The following is a 19,297-nucleotide window of genomic DNA, read 5'->3' as shown; positions in this document are numbered from 1 at the left end:
AGACATTTCTGTATTTCATTTTCAATAAAATTAGCAAAAATGTCTAAAAACATGTTTTCATTTTGTCATTATGGGGAGTTAGTGTAGATGCATAGCCTATGTAAAGTATAGGCCTATCCATCTTATCAAAACATAATTAAATCCCATGATGTGGAGCCACAAAAAGAGCTGCTGCTACCGTTTCAAATGCACAGCTGGGGCATCAAATTACTTTAAATGAGGGAGACCAAGTATATTGAAAGCAGGTACGTCCACACAGGTGTGGTTCCTGAGCAATTCCTAAACAATTAATGCTTAGGGTCATAAAAATGCTTGGCAGGCCCAGTTGCTCATTGTTGCTCATTGTTTTGGCTATACCCCATAGGATGACAATGCCCACATCCCCAGGGCACGAGTGGCCACCAAATGGTTTAACGAGCATGAAAACTATGTAATCCATATGCATGGCAGTCACCAGATCTTGACCCAATTGAACACTTATGGGAGATTCTGGAATGGCGACTGACAAAGCATTTTCCACCACCATCAACAAAACACAAAATTATTGCATTTCTTGTGGAAAAATGGTGTCACATCTATCCAATAAAGTTCCAGACACTTGTAGAATCTATGCCAAGGCGCATTAATGCTGTTCTGGCGGCTTGTGGTGGCCCAACACCCTATTGACCCCTAGAGTAATGTCTGCGAACCTGTGGAAATCTAATAAGCATAATATAAAAATCCAAATAAAAATATTTAACCTAGAAATACGCATTAGATGCTTCTCAATCCAACTATGTAGCACTTCCGCATCTGCGGTGAAAGGTGATAGAGTTATGGTCTGACAAACACAGCTTTGAGTCATCCCAAAAATTGGTCTTCTCACAAAATTATCTGTAGATTCCGAACATTTTTGCCTACAAAATATTATGACACCGCTATGGAAAGATGACTCTCAATGAACAAAATGGTGTTCTCCGTTTTGCTCTATGGCCTCCACAAGCTGTAGCGTCCGAACGGTTTGTGCTACACACTAAACGGTGAGACTCTCACGAACACATACATGTTGGTTGTTTGCTCTAGGACGCCCACAGGCCTCAAAAGACTTGTCTGATGGTCAACTGGTACCAGTTTGAAAAAATTTATGTAAGTACACGACATGTGGACACCTGCTCGTTGAACATCTCATTCCAAAATCATGGGCATTAATATAGAGTTGGTCCCCCCTTTGCTGCTATAACAGACTCCACTGTTCTGGGAAGGCTTTCCACTAGATGTTGGAACATTGCGGCGGGGACTTGCTTCCATTCAGCCACAAGATCATTAGTGAGGTCGGACACTGATGTTGAGCGATTAGGCCTGGCTCGCAGACGGCATTCCAATTCATCCCAAAGGGATTCGATGGGGCTCTGTGGAGGCCAGTCAAGTTCTTCCACACCGATCTCGACAAACCATTTCTGCATGGACCTCGCTTTGTGCAAGGGTGCATTGTCATGCTGAAACAGGAAAGGGGCTTCCCCAAACAGTCCACAAATTTGGAAGAACAGAATTTTCAAGAACGTCATTGTACGCTGTAGCATTAAGATTTTCCTTCACTGGAACCAAGGGGCATTTTCCGTCACTGGAACCAAGGGGCTTAGCCCGAACCATGAAAACCATTATTCCTCCTCCACCAAACTGCACAGTTGGCACCATGCATTGCGGCAGGTAGCGTTCTCCTAGCTTCCGAGATACCCAGATTTGTCCTTCGAACTGCCGGATGGTGAAGCGTGATTCATCGCTCCAGAAAAAGCGTTTCCACTGCTCCATGGTCCAATGGCGGCAAGCTTTAAATCACTCCAGCTGATGCTTGGCATTGCGCATTGCGCATTGCGCTTGGGCTTGTGTGTGGCTGTTTGGCCATGGAAACCCATTTCATGAAGCTTCCGACAAACAGCTCGTGCTGACGTTGCTTTCAGAGGCAGTTTGGAACTCAGTACTGAGCGTAGCAACTAAGGACAGATGACTTCTTACACACTACGTGCTTCACCACTGAGCTGTCCCCTTCTGTGAGCTTGTGTGCCCTGCCATTTCGCGGCTGAGCCGTTGTTGTCACTAGACGTTTCCACTTCACAAACACAGCAATTACCGGGGCAGTTCAAGCAGGGCAGAAATTTGACAAACTGACTTTTTGAAAAGGTGGCATCCTATGACGGTGCCAAGTTGAAAGTCACAGCTCTTCAGTAAGGCCATTCTACTGCCAATGCTTGTCTATGGAGATTGCATGGCTGTGTGCTCGATATTATACGCCTATCATCAACGGGTGTGCCTGAAATAGTCAAATCCACTCATTTGAAGAGGTGTCCACATACTTTTGTGTATATGTGGAGACTATTTAGTGCCAAAAATAAGGAGTTAGATACATGTAAAACAAATATCTCTCAGATATAGGAGAGACACTATATAACTAACTTAATTTTGATATTTGTTCCATGTAGTGAATCTGTTATTCAATTTATTCGTATGGGCTAATATGTAGCAAGGCCAAATACACATTTTCATCTAATAATTGTTACATATATACACTGCTCAAAAAAATAAAGGGAACACTTAAACAACACAATGTAACTCCAAGTCAATCACACTTCTGTGAAATCAAACTGTCCACTTAGGAAGCAACACTGATTGACAATAAATTTCACATGCTGTTGTGCAAATGGAATAGACAAAAGGTGGAAATTATAGGCAATTAGCAAAACACCCCCAATAAAAGAGTGATTCTGCAGGTGGTGACCACAGACCACTTCTCAGTTCCTATGCTTCCTGGCTGATGTTTTGGTCACTTTTGAATGCTGGCGGTGCTCTCACTCTAGTGGTAGCATGAGACGGAGTCTACAACCCACACAAGTGGCTCAGGTAGTGCAGCTCATCCAGGATGGCACATCAATGCGAGCTGTGGCAAGAAGGTTTGCTGTGTCTGTCAGCGTAGTGTCCAGAGCATGGAGGCGCTACCAGGAGACAGGCCAGTACATCAGGAGATGTGGAGGAGGCCGTAGGAGGGCAACAACCCAGCAGCAGGACCGCTACCTCCGCCTTTGTGCAAGGAGTAGCACTGCCAGAGCCCTGCAAAATGACCTCCAGCAGGCCACAAATGTGCATGTGTCTGCTCAAACGGTCAGAAACTCCATGAGGGTGGTATGAGGGCCCGACGTCCACAGGTGGGGGTTGTGCTTACAGCCCAACACCGTGAAGGACATTTGGCATTTGCCAGAGAACACCAAGATTGGCAAATTCGCCACTGGCGCCCTGTGCTCTTCACAGATGAAAGCAGGTTCACACGCACATGTGACAGACGTGACAGAGTCTGGAGACGCCGTGGAGAACGTTCTGCTGCCTGCAACATCCTCCAGCATGACCGGTTTGGCGGTGGGTCAGTCATGGTGTGGGGTGGCATTTCTTTGGGGGGCCGCACAGCCCTCCATGTGCTCGCCAGAGGTAGCCTGACTGCCATTAGGTACCGAGATGAGATCCTCAGACCCCTTGTGAGACCATATGCTGGTGCGGTTGGCCCTGGGTTCCTCCTAATGCAAGACAATGCTAGACCTCATGTGGCTGGAGTGTGTCAGCAGTTCCTGCAAGAGGAAGGCATTGATGCTATGGACTGGCCCGCCCGTTCCCCAGACCTGAATCCAATTGAGCACATCTGGGACATCATGTCTCGCTCCATCCACCAACGCCACGTTGCACCACAGACTGTCCAGGAGTTCACGGATGCTTTAGTCCAGGTCTGGGAGGAGATCCCTCAGGAGACCATCCGCCACCTCATCAGGAGCATGCCCAGGCGTTGTAGGGAGGTCATACAGGCACGTGGAGGCCACACACACTACTGAGCCTCATTTTGACTTGTTCTAAGGACATTACATCAAAGTTGGATCAGCCTGTAGTGTGGTTTTCCATTTTAATTTTGAGTGTGTGACTCCAAATCCAGACCTCCATGGGTTGATACATTTTTGTGTGATTTTGTTGTCAGCACATTCAACTATGTAAAGAAAAAAGTATTTAATAAGAATATATCATTCATTCAGATCTAGGATGTGTTATTTTAGTGTTCCCTTTATTTTTTTGAGCAGTGTATATATATATATTTTTTTAATTATATACTTCAAGGGGTCTCAAAATCAAATAGCAAAATGATCCTTGGTATGACCTTCTTAAAACAATTCCATATAGCTTAGTAGAATCCCCCTCCCTTCCCCGGATTAGACAGGACTTAGACTGTAATGAGTTAAGACACTATGTTGGCTTTTCCTTTATTTTGTCAGTTACCAGTATGTAGTGGAGCCTAGGTCCATCCATAGTATGTCTTGCAGCAATGTAATCCTTACAAAGACATATCTTTCCAAACGTCATTGTATGTCTAGTAAATTGATGCGACAATAAACAAAGCCGGACACTGCTTGCCTGTTAAAAGCCATGCCAAGGATCGCAGTCTAAATGTCTTATCGCACTGCGACAAACTAAAGCTGAAACGGAATTTCACTGACAACCAATTATCCTCCTGAGAGAGTGGAGGAGAATACCTGCTGCTTGATCCTACTGATTACAACTACAACCATGTAGCTACAGTGGCAAGCTATATGAAATGTAATCCTTTATTGAATAATTGTATAGCACTAGGAATAGGGTTAGACTATCATTGCTGTGGAGATAATTTGGTAACGCTTTACTTGACACCCAGTGTCAACAAGTTATGACATGGTCATAACCATGTCATAATAAGTCATAACAGCTGACATAACATGGCCATGACCCATATATTTACTAGTGTTTTGACATATATTGCGTTATTGTACAGCTGGTTATGACACCTACATAAATGTGTCAAACCCCACATTTATTTAAAAAATTATAATTTTTCAGCCAAGAAGTTTTTTCGCTTGAATGCTTGTTTCTTAAATCCTTTGTTGTTGTAATGAACTCTTTACAGTTATGTTTTTCATCATATATTAAATAACTTGTAGAAAATACACTTTATGACACCGTCATGAAGCATTATGACCATCCTGTGCCACTTTACTTGGACTAAGAACATACACCTTGACAATGTCAAGAAGCATTATGACCATCAATCATAAACACCAGAAAGGCCTATCACGTAAATGCCCTTAAATCAGTCATCAGTCACAAAGAGGGTGTCTTGTCCTGCTCCTGAAATCTGCTCCTGTATTCATCCCAGTCATCAGCAACAGAACATTGGGGTAGGAGCATGTCTGACATCAATGTGTGCACAATAACAATGATAATTTTATATGGTCAATTTCCCCAAAAATAATATAACATAAACATACTGTTGACAGTACGCTATGGTGCAATGTAATACTTTTGCCTTGTATGGTAGCTTTTGACACTCATGTAGGTGTCATAACCAGCCATAAAATAAAAAACATACTGTATGTCACAACAGGTCTAAATATATGCGTTATGACCATATTATAAACAGGTTGACAATGACGCTGGGTGTCAAGGTATTTCTTGGCCAATTTATCCATCATCACATTTGTGATTTTTTTAAATATTTTTAACAAGAGCAATGGAAGCCAAGCCATCTGTGCCTTACGAATGACCATAGAAATGCCAGTCAGTGCAGGGCTATTCATTATATGGAGGCTGGTGTGGATCTGACTTGGGCAAACTGCTGATTTCGACATGTTCCCGGAAATAAAAGAAACTCCTTTTGTAAAGCTTGGCTGTAAGCTCAAGCACCGTTGTGTATCCAATTGCCCAATCGATCAGTGCATTATTCCACTGGCTCCGATTGCAAAGTTTCTTAAACCTACCAATTCATTCTGTCTTCATTATTGTCGCAATAATGTGGTTCCCTTTCAAGTAAAAAATTCAAGCGCAAACTCAGTTTTGCGAAGCAGTGCGTGCATGTAATTATATGTAGTGAGTGAATGCAGTGCCAAAAAGTCGGCCCTGTCCAGCCCTTACCCTGAATACATCCTCGTGGCTCTCCTCCTGGTCTCCATTGCTGGTGACCGATATCTCTGCCGCAGGGCTCCTGTGGACCTCCTCATCCATAGTGCTGTCCTGCAATCACAAACAGCTACGGTAAGAGATTAACACAGTGTTTCATACATTGCATGAGACTTACCTCAATTTCCTCTTCCAAGTGTGCTCTGTGCATGAGTGAAGCTGTAGGCCTATGCTTTGAACCTAACGTTTGTCTGGAAGAATAAGCAGAGGGGACTCTATCAACAGAATTTGATGACTATGGGCTGCCATCTTGTGGTCACTGCCACCAGAAGTGATGAACAATTAATTGAGATAACATCCTGCAGTGTTAGGGTGGTTTTTAAACAGTGTATTAAGCTCAAGCTGAGTTTTTGCATAAAAGGAGATCAGTCAACCTTCAGAGAATTACACAAGATACCTCACATGCAAGCTCACCTGACCTCTTCACACAGCAAGAATAATTGGAAATCTTCAAATGGTTTTTAGAGCCTTGGAGCTAGCCATCACTGCCCTGATTGAGCAGTATCAAATATTTCTTGCAACCAAATTAACAATTTCTACTCTACATAAATAGAACTGGAATCAACGCATGGTCCTTCGGTTGTTCCAAAGATCCACCCGGTCTCCATGGCAATGCTTTTATGAGGGCCTCTCCCAGGCCATTCCAGGTCTGCCACAGTTATCAGGGCAAAAAAAATCCAACCATCTCTTTAGTACTTTAGGATTGAGATGCTGTGCTGTGACGGAGTAACATAGATTTTCAAATTGCCTCTCATTACCTCAGACAAAGCAGAACTATCTGGGTCAAGCAGAGTTCTTGTACTGTTTCATATTTATAAACTAGGACTCCTCCAAGGAATCTGGGCAAGGAAAATACAACAAACACGAGGGTGAAGCTGCTGTCAGTCAACATACAAAAAATTGTCCACACCAGACCAAACAAAAGTTCCAGTTGTCAAAACAGATAGGGCTAAATGTCTGGTATGATATTGTTAAGAAGAGAGTCAAAGGGCAACCCTTCAAGCCATTTACACACTTCAGTCACATGTCGTCACCTATAGGGAGAATACGTAGGACTGTGAGAAGTGTGACGAGCACATTCACACCTTCTCCCACAGAACCACACTGACTGTCTGAGTCACTGTCAGAAGAGGCTAAAAATACAAATGGGCGTACTTGCTAAAGCAGCAACACCAACCCTGTTCATGCAGAATGAATTGTGTCGGGCAATTAAGCATGAATCTGTTTTTGTCTAAAGGCTTTGCTTAAACCATGGGTCAAGAAGAGCTACAATTTGAATTTAAAAAGTATTCAGTGAAACAATTCCAAATTCTCTATAGGAAATGAAAAGTTATTATTAGGCTATAGTCTGTCGGTAGAAAACCTCATGACATTATCATTGACAAGACCCATGTGGAATTACTGTAACAGTGGTTAATAATTTGCCTTTTGATGCCTGCTATAAAATGTAATGGACATAGGAAGCTGTATTACATTATTAAGTCAGGCTTCGACACATTGGCTTACAACACCACCATAACTTCCTCTTGGAAGTTGGACATAGTAGAATGCTGTTTACACATCACACTTAAACAAAAGCCTGAATGACAAAAGCTTTGCATTTTCTGGGCCAGGATACCCAACTTGGCGTAGCTACGGTGAAAGGCTAGCACTTTTATAGCACTCAGTCTGTATAAAGCTAACTGATAGAAGCTATATTATCTGTGTTTCTAAAACCACTGTGGTCCCCTGCAATTGTCAAGGGTTTATTACTATTTGGAAATACCAAAGTCGAGCATGAACTCCATTCCTCAGTGGCCTTGGACTGATGTCTAAATAATGCAGATAGGCTAGCGCTAGCATAAATGCATGTATGAGGTGCAGGTAAGCTTCAACTGCTCCATTCACAAACCATGCTAACGAGATCAAGCAGTGCTAATGCTAACATCAAAATGAGAGGATGAGCCACGCCCTTAAGATTTAAAAATGGCATCACAGAGTGAGCCAAAAATCAACCAGAGAATGGGACAGGTCTGCTTCATGGGAACCAGGTGGGATCAAGTTCATGAACCAAGAGTAGGCTATCTGCTTGTTCAAACCTGGAGGCTACACATTAATTAGTGGCTGCCTAAATATTACTATTATTTCACACTTCACGCAAATGGGAAAATACACTATAAACAAGCGCAAACACACAGCACCGCTTTGTTTATGTGTGTGTGTCATTTGGTATGAGCATGAGTACATGAACCGCTCCAGACAACAAAACCTAATAAAAGACTGTTGTGTTGGAGTTTTGGCCTCAATATATTTTGGAGGCTCATCCAGGGAAGAAGTAGGCCCGTATACTTTCTCCTTATTCCGTTGCATTAGGACAAAGCATAGGTCCTAATGCATTTGCAATAGTTCAATAGGATTCAGTGTATGAAGATATTCTCTGTATTTTCAACTTGTTTTAAACATTGCCCAGAAACCAGCTCCATAAGCAACAACAAGCTTCATAAAATTATTTGGACTGCTTTGGCAGCGGAGTGTGTCAACGGTGCAGAGAGCACCAGGTATCAGATAACACACAACATGAATATTTAAAAAGGCCACAAGACACCCACATGCAGGCAGGCAACAGAGACATCCACAGGTAGGCTTGTCTAACTGTTGAGGTAGATAAGACAGACTCCCGTCTATCTGTCCTCCCAGAGTATGAGTTGTAACAAGTCATCGGGGAGTTGTTGGGTATACAAGTGTTCACACAACTGTATTGATAGACACCTGACAACCTCAACAACTACCGGTATATCTAGACCTAGATTAAATACATTTGTTGGCAAAAGCCAATAGCACTACCAATTCCTGAAGATCAAACAGACTGGTTACAAGACACAGAAATGGTTCTAAGGTACTGAAAGGGTGAACATGGGGGCAATGTTTGGCATAACAGAGAGACAGAGCTCAGGCCCCTGGAGTTCAGTAGCCTGGAAACTAGCTAACAAGTGGGGGGAGGGAAGGATAACAACAGCAGCCTCCTGATCAGCTGAGCTGAGGGAGGAAACCAAGTCTCGCTTCTTAAAGAGCAGGGCAGAATGTAAAGCAAACGGGGCTTACTAGCAAGACGGGTACAGTGATTGCATAGTATGTGACTACTTCATGCAGCCTTTCTATAAAATAAAAAGAGGCAGTTGGAATGAAGCAACAACACTCCAACATAGCATCACCACCTGAAGTACAATTACTCATTCGACGTTGGGAACGACCTAAGGGAATCTGCATCGAACTAACAGCTTGGAGTGGTCGAACACAACAGCAGTGGATCTGACATTGACTGGAAACGTTGAGGAAGCAGTCCAAATCCTTCCGCCTACAGCGATGACCCAGCCATGTGACAGGCCTATTCAATTCAGGGTGCTGTATCCACACACACAGGAAACACTGGGTTGGATTCTTATAATTGCAGGGAACAGTCACACATACAGGCCACACCATGGCTAGGATGGGGACAATAGTGTCACTACTGCACAAAGGTGGCTACAGGCTGGTATGCTGAGACTCAAAGGCAAACATAACATCATGGCATGTACCTGTAAACACAACTCAAATAAAGTTAATCAATAAAAATACAAATTAAATTAAACAATTGTATTGGCATTAGGCGGAGAATGCATGCAGGGGAATTCACAGGAAGCATAGGCCATCACCAGCATTTTCACTGCGCTACCAGACATCACAGTACAACTAATCAGGAAGTACACCCCGTAAAAGACAGTTATGCAAAAGTTACACCAACAACACAAATGCACTAGCCCGTACTCCTACTAGAGTTGCACCAAGCAGACAAATTTGAAACGTAAGGGGAAGGCACCAACAACCAAAAGGGATCAACGATTAAAGTAAATCAAAAATTGATAATTATTGATTCAGAGCTTTAACTCAAGTTCATGTTGTATTAAGAATTGGTTCATAAACTGCATCAGCATTGGATATCATAATAATAACGATATCCTGAACTATGGTGTAACACTATCCATGTTTTTGTGACATATAGCAACATGAACCAGAGAGCTGGAATGAATGATTCCCAGAGCTGTTGTCTGCATTGAAGATAAATATGTCACCTTTGTATGAGAATCTTCGTTTTTCTTTGGTGTATCATTATCAGTAGTCACTGTATGGCAATTTTCCCTTTTATCACCGGCATTGTCGGAATGTGCATTGCCACTAGTGCTTGGAACATCATCATCATGCTCAGCATTCGCACTGTTTTGTGTATTCTCATTATCGCTCTGAACATCATCAATTTGAGCGCCATCGCTGATCTCAGCATTATCGTTGTCATTTTGAACATCACTGTCGTTTTCAGCTCTGTCACCATGAGGCACTTCATCATTGTTCAGTACATATTCAGTACTATCAAAGCTGTGAGCATCCTCCTCGCTCTCTCTTTGAAAGTCCTCAGTATTCTGAGCCTTCTTAGATGAATCCATTTGCAGGTCCTGGGCTGGGGACTCAGCCTCAACACTAATTTCGGACATTCCTGAAAACAAACAGATAGGAGGGCATGAATAGGTCCCTACCAGCCACCACATTTAATAACGTAGAGGGCATCGATCCAGGCAGCTACATTGGTGGTCAACACCTCAAGACACAAGATAGCAGTCCTTTCAAGTTATTGATTTGCTGGGGGGACAGAATGTAGCCTAAACTCATGGCACGCGTGTTGTTCTGGTGATTCTGTTTTACTAAGACTTAACAAGGAGTAAAAAAGTGTAATGATATTACACATGCTGAATATTGTTAAGAAGAAATACTAGGCCTATTTTAAATGCAACTCCATAGGGTGGGGTGGCATAAAGCACCTGGGCCACTATTCCAGAGACAAATGTCAATGCACATTCTTGCATACAATGGGAACTGACAAATTAGGTTGGACAGCTATGCTGCTGAATAGGCTAGTTCATCACCACACAATCATTGTTTGTGCAGGGATCTTGACACGTCTGCAAACGCGATTCCAGGCATAAGCGACATAAGTGGTCGCTTAGGGCCCCCAGCCGCCAGGGGGCCCCAATTGATTTTGTTAGTCATTCTCACTCAGATATCAAAACATGGCATAAGTCAATACAAAATTATTAGGTCACGGTGATGGTATGAGGGCCAGTTTGGGAATTTAGCCAGGACGCCGGGGTTAACACCCCTACTCTTACAATAAGTGCCATGGGATCTTTAGTGACCACAGAGAGTCAGGACACCCGTTTAACGTCCCATCCAAAAGACAGCACCCTACACAGGGCAATGTCCCCAATCACTGCCCTGGGGAATTGGGATATTTTTTTAAGACCAGAGGAAAGGGTGCCTCCAACACCACTTCCAGCAGCATCTGGTCTCCCATCCAGGAACCAACCCTGCTTAGCTTCAGAAGCAAGCCAGCAGTGGGATGCAGGGTGGTATGCATGTTTATCTCCTGGTAATACCACAAGACTGTGGCTCCAACTGCAAAACAGTCCTTCCTGTAGATTACCAGATATTAGACTGTATACGTCATGGAAAAAGGAATTTAAAAAAACAGATGTAAGGAGGCAAAAAATATGACCATTTAGACCTCTGAACAGAGAACATTATACTGTTCCTCAACATTTTACTCATTATAACATTAAAGTCATGTTTTACTTTAAAATGAGGGTGCTGATGCATCCTGTTCAGTTAAGGACACGATTGGCATGATGTCTTGAACCAAAATAAAAAATCTATCCAAATGAGGACTAATGAAACTGTTGTAAACAGAAGGAAAGCTGATAATGTTGACTATGGTTGTTATTATCAACCAATTCAAGCGTGACAGAATTTAAGCATGCAAATTAGATTTAAAAGTTTAACACTTGATTCTATAACAGAGGGCGTTGGTGACATAAATGTCTGACTTATATAGTAGAGAATAATGAAAGAAACTAGGGAAGATCGTTTTGCATGGCACGGTGACCCGGGCGGTTGGATATTATTTGGAATCGCCAATGGAGTGTATAAATAAATAAATATATCCAAACGCAAAACGAACTCACCAACCGGACTAAATGTCATAATGGACACGTAAACGGTAGTGAGTTCACAATCTTAAAAAAGAGGACATGCTAATTTGTAGCCATTTATAAAGTTCCCATTCATATGTGGTTCTCCTCTCATTTATTGAATGAAAATAAAACTATTGGCTAACTTTTAATTGTTTGTAACTAAACCCTAAAAAGTTGCATGGCTTCGCTGCTAGCATTCCACTCTAACAAAGCAACACTAACTTTTGATTTAAATAGTACCTAACCGCTACCTAGCTAACGTTAAAATATTTCTTAGTTAACCAGCTAGTTAGAAACATTAACTTAGACAACATTGAAACGTAGCTGGCTAACTAGCAGGTACAGTAACAGTTGCCTACTAGCTGTAACGTGACTGTTAACTATGAATGACAATGTCGACAGTCAGTCAGAAGAACGTCGTAACATGTTGCTTAACCTTGGCTGTGCCACTTTCTGCATTTGTCCAGCTGAGTACAATCACCAAACGCGGAAACCAGCGATGACACGAGCGCTAACTTGTTCTACATACAAATGAGATCGCGAGTCCCATAGGGCGGCCCAGCGTCGTCCAGGTTAGGGGAGGGTTTGGCCGGGTAGGCCGTCAGTGTAAATAATAATGTGCTCTTAAATGACTTGCCTAATTAAATAAAGGTTACATAAGAACAAAAAAACAGCTAGCTAAGTCACAAGGCACCACAGATTCACGAGACACTGTCATAGACCGTCACTGGCTAGCTAACTAAACTTGGCTATTTTGCTAAAGTTAGCTATTAGCTTGACTGCTTGTTGTTGTGCTGAAACACTTATATATGCAACTGATAATGGTCAGAAAATGTACCTGCAGCTTTTGTCCGGACCTTTATCTCTCTGTGTTTCTTGGTGCAAAAGGTTCCACTCCCGGGATTTGGGAAGAAAATACAGCCAGCTTGCTACTCACAGTAAAAAATTTAATTCAGCGCCCATTGGGTCTCGGTGTCCCTGGCCTGTGTGAAGCTACCCACAACAGTGGAATTTGCTGTTCGCATTCAAAATAAAAGTTCCCCATTGAAACTGATCCAAACGGATACAAATAGTGGAATATTACTAGATAATGCTAAACAAGGTTGGAATGTTGTTATATAACTTAAACATAAATACAATACATAATTCATTTGACAATAAACAGTAAAACAAACTATTAAAATAGCACTGTGTATGTATTAGACTGCATATTTACATTAGGGGCATACATACACTGAGTAAACAAAACATTCGGAACACCTTCCTAATATTGAGTTGCATCTCCTTTTGCTCTTAGAACAGCTTCAATTCGTCGAGGCATGGACTCTACAATGTGTCAAAAGTGTTCCATTGGGATGCTGGCCCATGTTGATTCCAATGCTTCCCACAGTTGTGTCAAGTTGTCTGGGTGTCCTTTTGGTGGTAGACAATTCTTGAAACACACGGGAAACTGTTGAGCCAGAAAAACCTAGCAGAACTTGGCACCTACTACCATACACTGTTCAAAGGCCCTTAAAAATGTTGTATTTTCCATTCCCCCCTCTGAATGGTACACATACACAATCCATGTCTCAATTGTTATCCAAAACACACAATAGAATGACTGGCGAGGTGATGTCCCACAGTCAAAGTCCTGCAATAAGAGCTATGATGCTAATATTTGTGTAAATTCTTTGGAAATGTAATCTGTGGGTGTAACTGAGTAGTCTTATACCCCATACAGTGCATTCGGACAGTATTCAAACCCCTTGACTTTTTCCACAAAAAAAATTACACTAAAGCCTTATTCTAAAATGTATTAAATATTTCTTTTCCTAATCAACCGAGTATACCCCATAATGACAAAGCTAAATCAGGTTTTTAGACATTTTTGCAAATGTATTAGAAGTAGAAAACATACCATCCTTATTTACAGTACATACAGTTGAAGTCGGAAGTTTACATACACTTAGGTTGGAGTCATTAAAACTCGTTTTTCAACCACTCCACAAATTTCTTGTTAATAACAAACTATAGTTTTTGCAAGTCGGTTAGGACATCTACATTTGTGCATGACACAAGACATTTTTCCAACAATTGTTTACAGACAGATTATTTCACTTATAATTCACTGTATTACAATTCCAGTGGGTCAGAAGTTTACATACACTAAGGTGCCTTTAAACAGCATGGAAAATTCCAGAAAATGATGTCATGGCTTTAGAAGCTTCTGACAGGTTAATTGACATAATTTGAGTCAATTGGAGGTGTACCTGTGAATGTATTTCAAGGTCTACCTTCAAACTCAGTGCCTCTTTGCTTGACATCAAGGGAAAATCAAAAGAGATCAGCTAAGACCTCAGAAAAAACATTGTAGACCTCCACAAGTCTGGGAGCAATTTCCAAACGCCTGAAGGTACCATGTTTATCTGTACAAACAATAGTACGCAAGTATAAACACCATGGGACCATGCAGCCATCATACCGCTCAGGAAGGAGATGCGTTCTGTCTCCTAGAGATGAATGTACTTTGGTGTGAAAAGTGCAAATCAATCCTAGAAAAACAGCAAAGGACCATGTGAAGATGCTGGAGGAAACAGGTACAAAAGTATCTATATCCACAGTAAAACGAGTCCTATATCAACATAACCCGAAAGGCCGCTCAGCAAGCAAGAAGCCACTGCTCCAAAATCGCCTTAAAAAAGCCAGACTACGGTTTGCAACTGCACATGGGGACAAAGATCGTACTTTTTGGAGAAATGTCCTCTGGTCTGATGAAACAAAAAGAGAACTGTTTGGCCATAATGACCATCGTTATGTTTGGAGGAAAAAGGGGGAGGCTTGCAAGCCAAAGAACACCATCCCAACCGTGAAGCACGGGGGAGGCAGCATCATGTTGTGCGGGTGCTTTGCTGCAGGAGGAACTGGTGCACTTCACAAAATAGATGGCATCATGAGAAAGGAAAATTAGGTGGATATATTGAAGCAACATCTCAAGACATCAGTCAGGAAGTTAAAGCATGGTCGCAAATGGGTCTTCTAAATGAACAATGACCCCAAGCATACTTCCAAAGTTGTGGCAAAAGGGCTTAAGGACAACAAACTTAAGTTATTGGAGTGGCCATCACAAAGTCCTGACCTCAATCCTATAGAAAATTTGTGGGAAGAACTGAAAAAGTGTGTGCGAGCAGGGAGGCCTACAAACCCGACTCAGTTACACCAGCTCTGTCAGGAGGAATGGGCCAAAATTCACCCAACTTATTGTCGGAAGCTTGTGGAAGGCTACCCGAAACGTTTGACCCTGTAACGGCAGTCTAGCTCTTCCTCCTCCTCGGACGAGGAGAGGAGAGAAGGATCGGAGGACCAATGTGCAGCGTGGTAATTTTCCATGAATTTAATTAACACAAAGACAAGATACTGACAAACTAATACAAAACAACAAACGACCGTGAAGCTACAAATGAAAGTGCAATACACAAGCTACTAACGTTAGACATAGACACTATACAAAATAACAAACGAACTAACCGTCACAGTCCTAGCTGGTGCAGACAAAACACAAAGACAGGAAACAACCACCCACAATCCCCAACACAAAACAAGCCACCTATATATGATTCTCAATCAGGGACAACGATTGACAGCTGTCTCTGATTGAGAACCATATTAGGCTGAACACAGAAACAGACGAACTAGACACACAACATAGAATTCCCACCCAGCTCACGTCCTGACCAACACTAAACAAGCAAAACACATAAGAACTCTGGTCAGGACGTTACAGTACCCCCCCCTGAGGTGCGGACTCCGAACGCACCCCTAAAACTCAAGGGGAGGGTCTGGGTGGGCATCTGTCCGCGGTGGCGGCTCCGGCGGGGGACGAGGACACCACTCCACCACTGTCTTTGTCCCCCTCCTTAGCGTCCTTTGAGTGGCGACCCTCGCCCACGACCTTGCCCTAAGAATCCTCCCCAAGGCCCCCACATGATTTAGGAGGTAGCTCAGGACAGAGAGGTAGCTCAGGACAGAGAGGTAGCTCAGGACAGAGGGGCAACTCCGGACAGAGGGGCAACTCCGGACAGAGAGGCAACTCCGGACAAATGGCAGCTCCGGACTGAATGGCAGCTCCGGACTGAGTGGCAGCTCCGGACTGAGTGGCAGCTCCGGACTGAGTGGCAGCTCCGGACTGAGTGGCAGCTCATGACTGTAGGGCAGCTCATGACTGTAGGGCAGCTCATGACTGTAGGGCAGCTCATGACTGGAGGGCAGCTCATGACTGGAGGGCAGCTCATGACTGGAGGGCAGCTCCTGACTGGCTGGCGGCTCTGGCAGCTCCTGACTGGCTGGCGGCTCTGGCAGCTCCTGACTGGCTGGCGGCTCTGGCAGCTCCTGACTGGCTGGCGGCTCTGGCAGCTCCTGACTGGCTGGCGGCTCTGGCAGCTCCTGACTGGCTGGCGGCTCTGGCAGCTCCTGACTGGCTGGCGGCTCTGGCAGCTCCTGACTGGCTGGCGGCTCTGGCAGCTCCTGACTGACGGACGGCTCTAGCGGCTCCTGACTGACGGACGGCTCTAATGGCTCGGGGCAGACGGGCGGCTCTGAAGGCTCGGGGCAGACGGATGGCTCAGATGGCGCTGGGCAGACGGATGGCTCAGACGGCGCTGGGCAGACGGATGGCTCAGACGGCGCTGGGCAGACGGATGGCTCAGACGGCGCTGGGCAGACGGATGGCTCAGACGGCGCTGGGCAGACGGATGGCTCAGACGGCGCTGGGCAGACGGATGGCTCAGACGGCGCTGGGCAGACGAGCAGTGCAGGCGGCGTTGGGCAGACGGCCGACTCTGACCTGCTGAGGCGCACAGTAGGCCTGGTGCGTGGTGCCGGAACTGGTGGTACCGGACTGGAGACACGCACCTCAGGGCGAGTGCGGGGAGCAGGAACAGGGCACACTGGACTCTCAAAGCGCACTATAGGCCTGGTGCGTGGTACCGGCACTGGTGGTACCGGGCTGAGGGCACGCACCTCAGGGCGAGTGCGGGGAGAAGGAACAGTGCGTACAGGGCTCTGGAGACGCACAGGAGGCTTGATGCGTGGTGCCGGAACTGGAGGCACTGGGCTGGAGACACGCACCACAGGGAGAGTGCGTGGAGGAGGAACAGGGCTCTGGAGACGCACTAGAAGCCTGGTGCGTGGTGTAGGCACTGGTGGTACTGGGCTGGGGCGGGAAGGTGGCGCCGGATATACCGGACTGTGCAGGCGTACTGGCTCCCTTGAGCACCGAGCCTGCCCAACCTTACCTGGTTGAATGCTCCCCGTAGCCCGTCCAGTGCGGGGAGGTGGAATAACCCGCACTGGGCTGTGTTGGCGAACCGGGGACACCATGCGTAAGGTTGGTGCCATGTACACCGGCCCGAGGAGACGTACTGGAGGCCAGATATGTAGAGCCGGCTTCATGGCACTTGGCTCAATGCTCAATCTAGCCCGGCCAGTGCGGGGAGGTGGAATAACCCGCACCGGGCTATGCACACGTACAGGAGACACCGTGCGCTCTTCCGCATAACACGGTGTCTGCCCGTACTCCCGCTCTCCACGGTAAGCATGGGAAGTGGGCGCAGGTCTCCTACCTGCCTTCGCCACACTACCCTTTAGCCCCCCCCAAGAAATTTTCTTCACGGGCTTCCAGCCACGCTTCCGTGCTGCCTCCTCATACCACCGCTCCTGGGCTTTAGCTGCCTCCATCTCCTCCCGAGAGCGCCGATTCTCTCCAACCTTAGCCCAGGGTCCTTTACCCTCCAAAATTTCCTCCCATGTCCAGGAGTCCTGTGTAGTTGGCCGCTGCTGCTGCTGTCGCTGCCCGTACTCACGCTGCTTGGTCCGAGCTGGGTGGGTGGTTCTGTAACGGCAGTCTAGCTCTTCCTCCTCCTCGGACGAGGAGAGGAGAGGAGAGAAGGATCGGAGGACCAATGTGCAGCGTGGTAATTTTCCATGAATTTAATTAACACAAAGACAAGATACTGACAAACTAATACAAAACAACAAACGAACTAACCGTCACAGTCCTAGCTGGTGCAGACAAAACACAAAGACAGGAAACAACCACCCACAATCCCCAACACAAAACAAGCCACCTATATATGATTCTCAATCAGGGACAACGATTGACAGCTGTCTCTGATTGAGAACCATATTAGGCTGAACACAGAAACAGACGAACTAGACACACAACATAGAATTCCCACCCAGCTCACGTCCTGACCAACACTAAACAAGCAAAACACATAAGAACTCTGGTCAGGACGTTATAGACCCAAGTTAAACAATTTAAAGGCAATGCTAACAAATACTAATTGAGTGTATGTAAACTTCTGACCCACTGGGAATGTGATGAAAGAAATAAGATCTGAAATAAATCATTCTCTCTATTATTATTCTGACATTTCACATTCTTAAAATAGAGTGGTGATCCTAACTGACTTAAGACAAGGAATTTTTTCTCTTATTAAATGTCAGGTATTGTGAAAAACTGAGTTTAAATGTATTTGGCTAAGGTGTATGTAAACTTCCAACTTCAACTGTAAGTATTCAGACCTTTTGCTATGCTACTCAAAATTGGGCTCAGGTGCATCCTGTTTCCATTGATCATCCTTGAGATGTTTCAACAACTTGATTGGAGTCCACCTGTGGTAAATTCAATTGATTGTACATGATTAGGAAAGGCACACACCTGTTTTTATAAGGTCCCACAGTTGACAGTGCATGTCAGAGCAAAAACCAAGACATGAGGTTGAAGGAATTGTCCGTAGAGCTCCGAGACAGGATTTTGTCGAGGCACAGATCTGGGGAACGGTACCAAAACATATCTGCAGCATTGAAGGTTCCCAAAAATACAGTGGCCTCCATCATTCTTAAATGGAAGAAGTTTGGAACCACCAAGACTCTTCCTAGAGCTGGCCGCCCGGCCAAACTGAGCAATCGGGGGAGAAGAGCCTTTGTCAGAGAGGTGACCAAGAACCCAATGGTCACTCTGAAAGAGCTCCAGAGTTCCTCTGTGGAAATGGGATAACCTTCCAGAAGGACAACCATCTCTGCGGCATTCCATCAATCAGGCATTTATTGGTAGAGTGGCCAAATGGAAGCCACTCCTCAGTAAAAGGCACATGACAGCCTTTGCCAAAAGGCACCTAAAGACTCTCAGACCATGAGAAACAAGATTCCCTGGTCTAGAGATTGAGCTCTTTGGCCTGAATGCCAAGCGTCACGTCTGGAGGAAACCAGGCACCGCTCATCAC

The 19,297-nt window shown here is 44.7% G+C and overlaps 1 protein-coding gene across 3 annotated transcripts in view; it reads right to left on the bottom strand.

Moving 5' to 3' along the window:
- arfip1 (ADP-ribosylation factor interacting protein 1 (arfaptin 1)) overlaps positions 1–13,006 on the bottom strand; it is a 39,454-nt gene extending 26,448 nt beyond the window's left edge. For 2 of the 3 annotated variants that reach the window (XM_038999884.1, XM_038999885.1), the window contains exons 1-3: positions 12,871–13,006; positions 10,083–10,501; positions 5,950–6,048 (exon numbers count right to left, since the gene is read on the bottom strand). In XM_038999884.1, coding sequence (XP_038855812.1) covers positions 5,950–6,048; positions 10,083–10,499 — 516 coding nt within the window. In that variant the 5' untranslated portion in view covers positions 10,500–10,501; positions 12,871–13,006. The remainder of the gene's footprint in view (positions 1–5,949; positions 6,049–10,082; positions 10,502–12,870) is intronic. The other variant, XM_038999886.1, reaches the window with a different exon arrangement.
- Positions 13,007–19,297: the final 6,291 nt, after the last annotated feature.

Source organism: Salvelinus namaycush, chromosome 8 (assembly GCF_016432855.1).
Source record: "Salvelinus namaycush isolate Seneca chromosome 8, SaNama_1.0, whole genome shotgun sequence".
In the NCBI taxonomy this organism is placed as follows: domain Eukaryota; kingdom Metazoa; phylum Chordata; class Actinopteri; order Salmoniformes; family Salmonidae; genus Salvelinus; species Salvelinus namaycush.
This window is presented reverse-complemented; position numbering and strand designations above follow the sequence as displayed.